Source organism: Neodiprion fabricii, chromosome 6, assembly GCF_021155785.1.
Source record: "Neodiprion fabricii isolate iyNeoFabr1 chromosome 6, iyNeoFabr1.1, whole genome shotgun sequence".
NCBI lineage: Eukaryota > Metazoa > Arthropoda > Insecta > Hymenoptera > Diprionidae > Neodiprion > Neodiprion fabricii.
This window is the reverse complement of record NC_060244.1, coordinates 21,469,464-21,484,067: the sequence shown is the minus strand read 5'-3', so window position 1 is coordinate 21,484,067 and position 14,604 is coordinate 21,469,464. Positions and strand designations below refer to the sequence as shown.

Below are 14,604 nucleotides of genomic sequence, written 5' to 3'. Positions count from 1 at the left end.
TTTCTCATTGTCGCGAATGACGAGTACCTAAATCATGCCACATGTCACATTGCGCACGGAATTCGTCGATGCGCAACCCTGTGTTACGTGTCCAGAAATAAACGACGTTGATCTTGACCGTAACTTTACGTCAGACAGTAACAGTATCGTTAATTAACGTCTCGCAAGTTCTCTAAAAAATGTCCCGTTAACTTCTTATGAAAACAGGACCACTCGGTTACCAACGCCACGCTAATACGGGGGTCAGTTTCTGGTTACATCTTAACTCCAGCGTACGGGTCACAGACGAGCAAAGTGTTGCACCAGCGGCGTCTCGCAGTGTCCGCAGGCTCGGTGAGTAACCCTTCGACACGAACTTGAATCGTTAAAACTGACCGTATAATTCCGCTTCATATGCACGGGATTTCCTGCCTCGCGTCTTGGAAACATCCGTATTTTTTATTTTTTTTTTTCTTAATTGTACCTCACTTCTCGAGATCAAAGTGTTCTCTGTTCGCGAAACGTTGCCGAGTGGTAAGAATGTATTTCTTCGAGTTTCCGTTTAGTTGAGAAACGATAGACGCCTCGGCGTAACGGTGGAAATTCCACGTTCGAAAACTCCGACTCGATCATGGCAATAAAATCTCCCGTTCGTCAGACGCGACGCGCGTTGACTTTGATTCAAGGGAAAAGGCTGATCGACGGAGTCAAAATGGCAGGGAGGAATGTGGGGCAATTTTGAACAGAGCGAGAAGTCGCGGCCAGGGGTTGGCGGTTTGGGTCTGCTAAGCTCGAAGTGGTAAATTCGCGATTGATAGGCGTCGAGAATCTGCAATTTGTTCCCTGCAGGTTCTACCTTGTTCGACGTGCGAATCCCGCATACAACGCACGAGCTTAAATTTCGCGGGCACAGAATGCTTTTATTAGCCTTGTAGGTACGAGAGATTTCCAACTCCCTATTTTTCTCGAAGGGTGAAACTGTGTTCTCGGTACGTTACATCCTACATCGCTTCAGCGCTGGAGACTAATGCCGAGAGTTACAAAGATTTCCAAGTATCGATTCCGCCCGCGTTTCTCCCCTACGGAGTTCGCGAAACGGCGAACAAACCCCCGCGCCCCTTTGTCTTTGTATATTTAGAAGAACTCCCAAGATAACTCGGTCCATAAAACACGATTCGACCGAGAATTATACGACCTCATCCGTCCGCTGGCAACTATATCGGGATCCTTTTTTACAGGCAAACATGACCGGAAATGGAATGATGTTTCTTCTCCTCGGCCTCCTCGGCGTCATTTTTATCTCATCGGCGGACGGCGGTTCCGGAGAAAAGCTCCTCTCCAGGAGAAAGCGCTACGTGGTTTTTCCGGAGGGTTCAAGTTTTTCCGTGAGTAAAATCGTTCGGAAATAAGCGTCGACGCGAATTGAACAAGCGCTAATCATCAACGGTTGAAACTCAGATCGCTCTCTGCATGACCGTGCACACCATCACCTCCGACAATATTTTCACCGAAGGCCTCAATTGGGGTGTCTCCTACGATCTGCCGAACGAAAGCAAGCCCGCCCTCGAGCCCTTTCTCAACTTCAGAAAGGACAAGTTAGTCCCCGGGAAGTTCGCCTACAAGGATCCGAAGAACGGGTATACGAACGACCTGAAGTACGCGAGCTGGAACGATGACAGGAAATACTACGTATCGAGTCCGAAGAGGTACTTCAAATCGGACAAGTATTACGTGCACAGAAGACACAGGAGGGATCTCTACAACAAGTTGGAGGTGATAATGAACGCGTGAGTACCGAAAACCTCAGCTAATCCACTAATTATCGATAGAACACAGAAATCTGACGTTAATAAATAATAACGTGTAAAAATAACCATACCCTCTCTAATTACTTTTTAATTTATACACTAGCCGGGTAACTTTATTTTTTTTTAAATTCGTTTCCTCAACGCTTCGGCCACCGTAAGCGATGGTAAACATGACGGTAAAAGTTTGACAGGTGAAATATGCGGCATCCAGCGTCTTAGAAGCTTTCGAAAATAACTCGCCACTATGGAATTTATCACTCTTTTGCTGTGACCGGAGTCTTTAATTCGTTGAATTAATTCGAACGTTCGTTGTGAACTTGACGTGACATCCATTCCTGGATTGATCTACAAATCAATTTCAAAATGCGACAGCAACGTCATGTTTTATCTTTCATCGCCATTGTCGTTATTATTGGTTTAACTTGTCGAGAATTTTTCGTCCAACGTGCGGAATCCCACCGCTTTATCGATTAGTCGATAGATTGGCGGGAATTATAACCTCATCGAAAACAATTCCGCTGGGATTGATTGATTTTTGATAGATACCTGTAATGAAAAAGTCGAAGAACCAGTTCTAAGGCGGAGACGGTGAATCTATGATGGAGAAAAGATCTCTACACGTATACCTGCATCTGAGTAATTGGAAGGTGCTTTATATTCCGAGAAGGTGGGATGACAGTGAACGATAGTTTCCGGGATATGCATATTAATCAGTAACCCGCGGGTAGCTTTTCACTCGTGACGCGAAATTGCCGAAGCCTGGCCCTTTGCTGTTCGATTGAATTTCAGGTACGGCTCTGTCAAAGACGGTTGAATTTGAATTTGAACCGTCGCGCCTCGGCTTCGTCTTTTTAATTGCCTCGTTGCTTCAAGCGGCGCAGCCTCAACCTGCTAGGCTCTGTCCCGAAATCACCATAATCGCGTTGATGAAGTTATCGCTTATACATAGTCAGGACATCCTTGATAACTTTTTAATCATCATCCGTCCTCTGGGATACGCTGATCGTATTTTCGCCCTGAAATATTATCCAATCTTCGTATAAGGTTACACGCGCGAATATAAGGAAGAAAATCTTATTTTCCCCCGAGCTGAGCTAGGGCTGAATATTTTACACTTCAAATACACTTACCGCGGATAGCGAGGTTTTCGTCCTCCTAATTCGGTCTATTATGAATCGGGTACACGTTCAACGACGGAATAAATGAAGTTTTGAATTATAGACTACATCGTTGTATTGAATTTTTAAATCCGTTAGGAATAATCGAATTTTAATTCCATTACTCGGTTTGTCTAGTCGGTGTAGATATTCCGGTGTAGGTACAGATATATTCGCAGCAGCGGATCCGCGTTCGGTATACATATATTATCGAGAAAGTAATTTGATCATTCTGTAAATATTCATGGGTTCCCGGGTAAGCTGACAGAGGTATACGGAAAGGGGAGAGCGCGGGGCTGACGGGTGGAAGTAAATTTTCACTAAAAAATAAAGGAACCATTGCACGCGGTCGATCCGATCAATCCGGGGCTTCGAGGACTCGCGGCTAGCCGACTGGTGAGAGCGTGGCCCTCGGGAAAAAGCTCGTGCATACCTACCAATCGTGTGTAAGGTAATTAATGGCTCGAAAGGGAAATCAAAGATTCGGTGTAGCCGGTGAGACCCGAGGTATGAAAGGCGTTTTCAGGGCGTGGATCGTTTCGTCGTTCGTTTCGTGGAAAAAGTCTGAAGCCTGAAAAGCGGGGCTGTAAGACGACCCTTGAACGTCGACCCTAGAAACGACCTTATTTCGGGGAACAAGGTCCGGGCGAAAATAATCAACCCCCGACCCCCGCCTGAGCAAATAAATCTGGCCACAGCCCAGAATAGAGGAAACTATTTCCCCTAGTCGCTGCAAGCTCTGGTGGAAGTGGGAATAAATGGCCTGCCAGCCATGTTCAGAAACAGTCTCTTGCGGCGCCGTGCCCCGGGAAACCCCGACCCCCGACCCTCAACCCCCAAAAGCCACCCCAGCGGCGTCCCGACGCCCTCGACCGCACCGACCGCCCGAACAATCCCAAGGCGCTCTTGCACCACCGCTGGATGCAACGGTGTCTGAATTCTAAACGACGACGCTTACGCGAGTATCCCGACTGGCGGAGCTTCTGGCCGAGTGAGGATTTCAGTCGGAGTTCGAGGATCCGAAGGTATCTGCGCCCGGATCCTTCGAAGGCTCCGATACAAATGCTTAAGGGGAAATTAGGTTGTGCTCGGAGTTGATTGGAGGCTGCATTCGGTGTTTGGGCCAATCTTGGCACGATTATTGTATGCAATAGTTCTGCTTGCTCGTATTATTCGAGTAAGCTGAGGGATCCCGAATACTACGAGGGTGAATCCTCTGGAGGATCACCGTCTCTTCGGTGTAAGTATCGATGCGTATACCACGGGGGAGTTTGAGCTGCTGAGCCGGAGCCCTTTGAATTTCGGAGATAGTGAAGGATCGGTTCGATATACGTATACGCGTGGTAAACATCCGCGCGATGCTGTTAAGCCATTCGCAAAATACGATGCGAGGTGAGTGTGCGTTGGGTGAATTTTTTCACGGAAAGACTTTCACCTCCGCGTTTTGGCAATCCGTAGGAGGCTTTGCTCGAGACCAGAAATTCATTGAACCGTTTATTCGTCGTGCTACAATCTGGGAAAAACTTGATCTTTCCAAAAATTTTTACACGTAAAAATGTCTACATGTTGAAGAGAACTGATTTTCTTCAAGGGGTTGGTATTTTTCTTTGACGAAGTAAGCGGATGCGGGTTCTTTCTCGAGTCGGCAGGATCTCACTAGATCCCAAAAGAACACTTTCGAAATGCGTGGTCAAGCGAAAAGACATTCGTTCGATTCTATTCAACAGTTCGTTAAGTAAAAGCTCGGCTCTCTCGACTAGATGTATTCGACGAATTCAACTTACCTCCCGAATACTGCAAGTTGACGAGTCTGACCCAAGCAGCCCTGCAGTATGTTCTCTCCGTTGGCTCGACTATACAAACAGTCGTCAGTCAGTCTGAAGTCTTTGCGATCGTTAAAATCCCATTTAACACACTTTGAAATCGTATTTGCATGGGTAGCAAATTCCTCATCGCGATAATTATTTTCCACCAATCGTAGCCGGCAAATAGGTCTGCAGTGACTCGAAATTATACCGCAAGGAAGGCTTTGTCAGTTTAAATTTGGAAACATCGTTAAGTTCCAAGTGTACTCGAAAACTCCTGCGAAGACGGTTTTTTTTCTCCTACAATTTTACGCGACACTCGACGTAAAATCGACCGGCTCATCACGGTCTGATCGCGAAGTAAACAAGCTTGATGAATTCCTGATTGCGCCCGAAGACGTAAAAATATCGCAACTTTTCCTCCGACGAGATCTTGGACTGTTACGTTTCAAATTTATCGTCCAACAGACTGGAATCAGCGAACCGATCGCGATACACTTCCAGGAAATATCTCTGATTGTTTGATACGTGTGTCGCGATTTCGGGGCCGTTCACAGCCGGCAGTGATCCCCTTCCGAAGTTCTCACATCTCCTGCGACACCCGAGAGAAGTCGAGTGATTAGAATTAATGGTACACACGCTCTGGGAAATTGCTGATTCTAAACTCAAATTTCAACCGCAAAGGTCGGCTCGTTTAAGGTTTATGGGAAATCATGCGGACCGTGATTATACCTCCATATGTAACCGCGTCGTTCAAGAAACTGCTCGAATTAGTACTTCCGAGATTCTACCGTTTATAATTCCCTAAGCTCGACATGTCGCGTCTTACTATCACGACCTTGTTTACTCGCTCGGCAAACCGGTTATTACGGTATCAACTCTGTGGTGAATCAAATTCCCAAAGGCTTTAGCTGAAGCCACAGCATCTATCAGAGTATTAGACTAGATAAAAAAAGAAAAAAGTGGAACACTGCGCTCACTGTCAGATCTCTCTCTGTTATTTTTCACTGCTCGTTATTTCACTAAACGGATACGAATCGACAAAAATTATTATCGCCTAACATTGTTTTCAACCCAGTTTTTTTACAGCTAAATAACATTGAGCTCGTCTGATTACAGAATGGGATTCGATGGAAGAACTTGCGTGCTAAGAGCGCTGTGCGAGGCGTCGCAGCGATTGATGCCCAAAGGGAACACCTTGATCGAGGAAATGATGAGAATCACTTTTTCGTAAGTTGGATGTTCTACTTTGGTTGATAGATGAAAATTAGCAATGAAAATCATTTGTATATTAAGAGATATTCGAGATGACTCAATGTTCGTGAGCGAATATCTCTTAATTGGTTAGAGTTAGGAAAATTCTATCTCAGTAGTTTGTTATGGAGCGTGAAATTTCCTACAAGAATCAGTATTTACGTAGTTTATAGTCGAGCCGTTTAGAAGTGAAAAGAAACAACAAATTTTTCGATTTTTTTAAAGTGTTAATAAAATGGAAAATAGAAAAAATAAAATAGGTACCTATCTCTAAATATCAGTGTTAAGACCTCGTACTCGGTTGAGACAGTCTGTTTGAGATGCTCCACTGTAATTTTGATACGCGTTTGATAAAAAAAAAAGAAAACGTTCCTTTGAACACCCGAACACACAGAGATAGACGCACTGCTCGTTTGCGAAAGTTAATTAACTCGGTCCCAAGTTAATTTTAAATCGAAGGGCGCGTCAGGCTGCACCATAAAAAGTAAATTGAAAACTAGCCAGCTTGACTCTCCGAATCACCTTACACCTGAAAATGCTCCAAATCCCGGTCGACTCGGCTTTATACGCCGCCGGTTTCCATGTGCCGTTTTCGATTGGTAGGATCTATCCGGCGGGCAGACTGATGGACGGATGAAACTGAGATATTGCTGGATATTAGAAGTTCGGAGCACCGAGGATCACGCCGGAAAGGCAATTGCCGATATTTCAGCGCGATTCATCCCCGATTTGTCCGCGCGACGTACAGTGTCGAACAATTCGTCAGAGAGTCGTCCAATCGACTTTTTCTTCTTCATTTTTCCCGTTTTTTTACCCTCGCGCAGACTTTTGTGTCACGCTCATCAGAAGCGTCGAGAACCGCGCCGATCCGGATCGATTATTCGCCGATTCATCGGTCGAGAATTCACTCGATCGACGGAAAATTGTCCTCCCATTAATCAAACTTCCTTTTCCAGATTGCCACTGAAGAGGGTCTTCTCGTTTGAACCCCCGGAGCATCACACCTACGACGCGGCGCATCGCGCCGGTCACCAGGGTCGCGACTGTACGAGGATGTTTCCCGCCTGCAGCTTCTCTTTGATTGATATGGCCCTAGGAAATTACAACAGCCCCGAGGCCAGTTACGACCAGATTTCTAGCGACACCGGAAATCTCGGAAATCTCGCGAATTCCAGAACGGAACCGCCGGGCGGAAGGTACATCATGAAGTGAGATCGAGTGAAGCCAAGATTGCATCGACTTTGCGATATAATGACACTATAAATTTTCTATTTCATATAAATAATTGTACATACATATATAATGTAAATGACGCGAGGACTTTTTGAGACATGTGCTCCTAATTAACGCTGCTGCAATTAGCGATGAGTTGGAGTTATGGATTTCATCTATGTAATGAAAGAATATCGCAGCCTGCGGTGTAACTTACCGTATAACAACCGTCTGAATATAGTCCATCTGGCCACTTTGGGTAATTGAAAAAATTAGACTTGGTATGATATAACTAACAGTGTAGAAAGGTAAGGCAGAAATTTTTTTTTTTTTTTATATATCTTGCAATCAGTAATTACTTCAATCGAAATAATCGTAATGTATGATAATGCCGTTAACTAATCAGCGCGTAACGAATTACCGCAAGATATAATAATCATCAGGGTTGGAGTTCCTGGATTTGTCCCTTGAGTTGAATTTTATTATCAAATTAACAACTTCCACTGGAATAACATCAGGCTTGGGAAAATATTTTAATCCCACTGTGCAGACTTTGCGTCAGGGTGTGTAAGCGTGGAATTAATTGGCATCCATATTCCGTATAAACGTGCTGCAGCCTTACGTGTATACATAATACATATGTATATACGTGTATGATTTCGGTGTTGGCAAACTAGTTGAATATAATTAATCACACGCGGTACTGCAGCGGGAGAATGGGGGAGTGGACAGGGTGGCGGAACGATATAATACATAACACATAAATGCAGAGCAATTCTAATTTCAAATATTGCTTTAGTTTGGAACTTTGCCTCTCGCGATGTTCCTCTATATTATTATGTACCTAACGAGAACTGCAAGCAGCGGTTCATCGGACCGTAAGCCGCGCTATTTTCGATCTCTAAAACGTTGCGTTTTCATTTTTCATTTCTTCCCTGTCGCCAATAAACATTCGACGCTGTACGTTCCAAGAGACAAAGTTGACGAAGGTCTTTCGATATCGGTAAACGATATTTTCGTTGATTGAAAAACGCTGCACTTAGGTCTTATAATAATCGTCCGAGGAATATTATAATTGTTGACATGTATTGTGTATATATATATATATATACACATTTATAAATATATATGTATACAATAATATATATACTGATGGTTATTTTTTAAACAAGAATTTTAACCGCACGTTTATTTAATCGTTTTACATACGTGGATAAGTGTGTTAGAATCATGTAGACGCTAGCTTACAAATAAAGTCATAGTTTATCCATATACAATGTTTAGAGTACTGGTTTCGATTAGATTGATACTTTATACATAGCATTCTTTTTATTTCTTTTTTCTTTATCGATATTTTACCTCGTTTTATATTCTTATCTCCTTCCCCCATCGTTTCTTTCCCTTTTAATTTCCCCCTCATATTTGTTTTCTATTCTTTTCTTTTATCGGGAGCGGAATAATGTGAGGAATAGACGGATTTAAGTGCCATTTGCCCGGACGCACTTCGGTCCAAGTATACTAATACAAACATACGTTCACGTACCAACAGATTATACCGTTGCAGCACTGCGCCTGAATTATATGAGTGTCAAAAATACGTTCAGGAATTACTATTTAAAAATTTCAAAATTCACGGAAAATGGATTTTTTTTTCTTTTTTTTTTTTTTTTCTTTCTCCAGTAAAGTGCAATTCGCGCTGCCGATACCGCACTACGCGATTCTGCCGCAGTGTGAAACGACGCCTCGTTTAGGTACGTGAAGTAGGAGCGTGACTCTAGACGTCAAAGGGCAGATGGCAATTGCGGCGATCAGACGTAACAGACACAGACATGATGAATTAACAGACAAACAGACAGACTAGCTTGCGAGAAGGTAATTCTCGATGATTCGTTGTTTATTCAAAACAAGTATTCTTATAATATAGATATAGACCAATAGTTATAATGTATTTTAATATTTTTTTTTTTTTTTTTTTCCTTCATCTCCTTCTCCTTCTTCTCATGTGTTATGTACATATGTATATATATAATATCTCTTTCATTAAAGCATCGGTAATTACAATTACGTTAATATAACCATAATTTCAATAATGTAACAGTAATGATGATAACCGTCGTAATAATAGTAATAATAATAATCGAAATAATAATAGTAATAACGATGTTAATAGGAATAATAATAACCACAATAATTATAATTGGAGTGGTAATAACAACAACAACGATTTAGCAATATCGTCGAAATCAATTGGTAAGGCGCCGATGCAGGTGTACAATTTCACAAATCGCATTAGCTGCAGTAATTTCGTGCATAAACAACTCGAAAGTAAATTTAATTATTTATGAATAATCGGCACTGTCTTACAGACAGGATTGAAAACGATATTTTTAACGGTCTTGCCGCAATCGGATAATCATACGACGGTCGATCGAGCACTTTTACCTGACAATAAAACATTGCAAATAGCGGTACTTGGAACTGATCGGCCGTCTCCGTCATAATTACGTATAATAATGACACACGCTTCATATAATATCAAATATTACGCTCAAAGCACCATGTACCTCTTTTTCCTCTCTCTCTCTCTCTCTCTTTCTCTTTCAGCAATTTCTCTTTTACGTATTCACTTCATACGTGGTATAATATTCACATATCTATTATATGAAGTTTATATTTATTATATCATAAAGTTTTCTTCGTCTTCTATTATTCTCGCCATGTTTCTTCTTCCTCCACATTTTCTCAGGTTTTATTCTTCGTTTACATCGATGATGCAACCACTTCGCTCTTTTATACACGTTAACAATTGTATACAATACATGATATCCTGCGGATGTTCGGTTTACACACATGCAAATTAAACACGCGGTGAAAATATTTAAAAGCCCTTCGAAGAACCAGCTACGCAACAATGAATTTCTCCTTCTCTTCACAGTTTATACGCAAGAATGTGTAATATATATGTATGTGTGTATATATAATTTCTTTTTTCATTCAAAGACAACAATTACATACGGTTGTGCTTTTATCGCGCCACGCGGAGCTTTTCCCTTCCATAATTCAAATTCGAGGACTTATCAATCCTGAGAGAGAGAGACAATGGCTTTAGCGTTCTCGAGTCTCTCCGACAGACAACAGCTCCGACAACTACGATAACTATCGTCAATGTCGGCCGATAGTTCCTCGCTTATCTCTAGAGGTTGGTTTCCCGCCTGCCTTATTTATGCCCCGAGCCATCATCGCGACGACGAGTCTGCGTCGCCTCTCCAAATTTCCGCAAGACATGGAATAATCTCAACGATCCGACGTTTCACAGCGCGAACTCGATTTTGCATCTTTCCTCTCGAAGTTTTTCTCCCTCGATTTTTATCATTATTAGGTTAAGTTTCTTTACGTTTCTCATTTATTTTTCTTTCTTTAACGCGAGATTTTCTTTTGCATATCCTCGCCACAAATTGTTACTCTGCATTGTAATTTCCCTGTATCGCACAACAATTTTTTATTTATTTACTTTTAATTTTATATCGTTAATTTTTTATTTATTTCTTTTTCTTCTTCTCCCGTCTTCAATTTATATAATTGTACAAAGAGTTAAGTTTATTTCTTATTTTCTTCGCATCTACGTTTATTCTTTCTCAGTATCCAAGTTTCGTTGAAAAGCCAATTTCCCGTTCGCTACAATATATATATATATATATATATGTATATATATATATATATATATATATGTATGTATGTTTATATTATATACCCCGATGGTAATCAATTGTACAATTTTTTAACAGCAATAATATATTACTGTGCACCGGTAATTAAAATAACAGTTTTATACCTGGAACAATAACAATGTCGACAATAATAATGATAATGTTATTAATAATAGTAGTAACACTAATAATACACAATAATTATAATAATAACGACGACTGTATAATAATAATAATAATGATAATAATAATAACAACAACAACAACATTCATTATTGATATATACGTACAACTATATGTAGAATACTGTACAGATTTATAGCCCTATATTTTGCCAGGTGAGATACGCTGCGTGATAAGCACAGAGTTTACGTCACTTTTCGATTTTCATGACTGGCATCTAAACACTTTTCAATTTCTCTCGCTCTTGAGATCGATAATTTACGCCCGTCGCATGATTATTTCCACTAATAAAATATAAAGGGTGATATCAACGTAGGTTGACAAACATGAAACTATTCGAGCATAAGCGAATGTATTTTTATTAGCTGGAATCCGAACGGACGATGAGAAGAAAAAAAAAATGACACAGCAGGGTAAAAAATCACGCAGGCTTGTATTGGCCCACACATTTGCATAATTACAGCTAATTGATGTCGAGGCCTGAATGTTTGGATGTAAATTGATAATTCCACTATCGCAAGTTGATGCTGAGCTTTTTTTTAATACAATGATTACCGTGGCGTCTTATTCAGATTTGATTTTTACAATTGTCACAAGAGCAAGAAACTCTTCACATTTTTGCCGAAAAATTACATTCGCGCGATATATCGACTGGCAAAATTAGAGTTGGTATGTATAATTATGTATAATATATACGTACGTGGCAACTATTACCGTCGAATAAATGAGTAGAAAAAATGTGGAACTCTTAATTACCCGTAATTTTATCGTAACGATATAAATATATGGATACGATAACTTATGTGTATAATATATATTCATATATATATATATATATATGTGCGTACACACACACACACACACACACACACACACACACACACTTACATATATGTACTTTTTGTCACTCCGTCAAATCCCCTGATCTCTCGGGAGATAACGGAAGAACGAATTTTTATTTTCATTAACGAGATTACTCATCACTCGCTTGTACCTACACGATATAAGGATAGTCTTACACGATGTAGATATATCATATATTTATGTATGTCATGTAATATTATATGTGTGTGTGCGTAATGGAGAAGAAGCTGGTTTTAACATCGGTATCGCTTCGGAAGTGTTCGTCACCCGCTGCAACTTGATGATATAATAATAATAGAAGAAAAAAAAGAAAATTTTGGCCATCCTACCGCCGAATATATGCAATCACGTGGTAGAAAATGATGCGTAAAAAATTCATTGTATAATTATATCACGCAACGGTGTACAATATCTATCGTAGCTTGGATTTTTGCAAAGTTTGTAAATGAACCAGCATCCTCGAGGCTGGGTGGTGCTCAAGTTAGCTGGCAGCAGTAGTAGTCTGATTGTCTTAACAATACTATCAATTTTAGCTTTATTATTTATTTGTTAGAGTTTATTTTAACTTTTCGTTTTTTTTTTTTTTTATTCTTTTCTTTTTTTTTTACGTTTTCATACAAACTTCCTTTTCATTTCTGTTTCGTATCTGCGTGATAATTAGCGTTATTACATACAACGCCTTTCGCTAAGATGAACAATTTTCTATTTTCCTTTTTATTATTCACATGTTCATTTAATCAAGTATTTCCTCGCGCTATAGAGCTATGTCAATTGATCGTGGTGCATGTGAAATCTTTCATTATTACGGTTATGCTTGTGTACGAACTGCAGCGATCGGGATGCCGGATATAACTAGCTCGTGTTAGTTATATAATATTTGTATGAATCGTGGTGAACGTGATTGGTAAACCTAAATACATTTTATATTTCTTCACTTAAAACTTGTGTATTTGCAATTTTGTCAGTTTATTTCTTCTTTAACCAATTAAATTTAATAATAATTGTGATTTTAACCTGTTTCATTTACATACTATATTTATCGATACATGTATACCTATGTTAAATAGGTGCGGCGTTTAATCTTGTGTTCAGTAATTCTGTGATCCGTGGAAACTCTTGTTAATATATACATATACACGTGTGTGTGCGCGCGTGTGCAATGTTTTATTTACAGATTTGTATTATTATTATCACTATCATTATCATTATTGTTATTAATATTATCATACTCCTAATACTGCCATGTCTAATTCTATTATAATATTACGTCATTATTATGTATTATAAATTCATTACGTTTCAGCCTTAGCTTTGTTTTCTTCTATTTTTTTTTTTTTTTTTTGTTTTGCTTTCTTTTCTTTCTTTTATTTTTTCACTTCATTCTCTTATTACAGCTACTATTCATATCATGACGCGTTACATCTATGTGCAGCTTATTCATCCAATTACATTATCTCACCTGTTTCGCAATTCTCCCTATCAATAGATACGCGCATATGGTTGTTGTTTGATCGTGAGCATCAAGCGAAAGTTTCCAATTATCGTATAGATTTATCGTATTGATTTTACCTGATCATTAATTATACTTATATTTGCCTCAAAAGCGGGAGAAAAATCGCGTCATTATTGTTATTCATAATTTGTTCTTCCCGCGTCAAATAAAACGATCACAAGAAGCAATTTGTTGTGTTTCTGATTGCGTTGAAAGGGCCTGCCATTTACTTTCATCAAACTGTATAATAAATATTACGTATATCCATTTGCTTCTTCTGCTCGTTGACAAAAATTTTGAAATTTCACGTTGCCTCAAGATTTGAAATTATTTCACCTCAATTAGGTTAACAACTCGCAAGCTGCACTTGCCTATTCAGTGTGATAATTAAATAAATTCATTCTGTAAACATGCAGTGGGTATTTTCAATATATTATACGTATGTTACGTTATTATTTTATGGAGTTTTTTTATCAACTAAAAACTGTACGTATGTATCGTACTTCATCCTGATTTAATTATCATTTACAATCATTTATCGTAACTCAATTCCATGCATTAATTGTGCCGTTGTATGCGGTGTTTGGAAATATTTTAAAGAAGCTGAATTTCTAATAATTATCCCTCCCCCTTCCCCCCTCCCCCCGAGGGCGATCAGCTACACGGGTATAATTATTAGGATACGTAGTTCTAATTTACTTTTACTTTTTACTTCACGTCTATTATTCGGCAGTTTTTATGTAGCAAAAAATGTTTCTGGCCGTGCTTGAATTGTGCTTTGCGTTCTTTTTATGTAAGTATATCATATTTAAATTCTCGAGTAGGTCGGGGTAGAAATGGGTGATTATTTAATCCCGAGCGAATAGTTAAATAGTTCCATCAAATTATGACAAATCTTAAGACAGCTATATTTATACTATCTATAATTATTTATATTATATTATAACGTTATGTGTTTTATCGTAAGTATATTATAATAATATAATGATTCTTTAGTGCCGTAAGAAGAATGTGGTGGTTAGGTAAGCTGTGGGTAATTATTGGCGCAATTATCTCAAATTTCGTTCAGTTTTCGCGTTACAACTCAAGGTAACTATACGTATATTACAAGCAACTCGGCACTTTAGCTCCTGATCGCGTTAT

The 14,604-nt window shown here is 39.5% G+C and overlaps 1 protein-coding gene across 1 annotated transcript; it reads left to right on the top strand.

Moving 5' to 3' along the window:
• Positions 1-252: 252 nt before the first annotated feature.
• LOC124184776 lies at positions 253-8,830 on the top strand. The gene is made up of 5 exons (XM_046574855.1): positions 253-333; positions 1,218-1,364; positions 1,438-1,766; positions 5,869-5,979; positions 6,960-8,830. The coding sequence occupies exons 2-5, from the start codon at positions 1,224-1,226 to the stop codon at positions 7,213-7,215; spliced, it is 837 nt and encodes a 278-aa protein (XP_046430811.1). The 5' UTR covers positions 253-333; positions 1,218-1,223; the 3' UTR covers positions 7,216-8,830.
• The last annotated feature ends 5,774 nt before the right edge of the window (positions 8,831-14,604 follow it).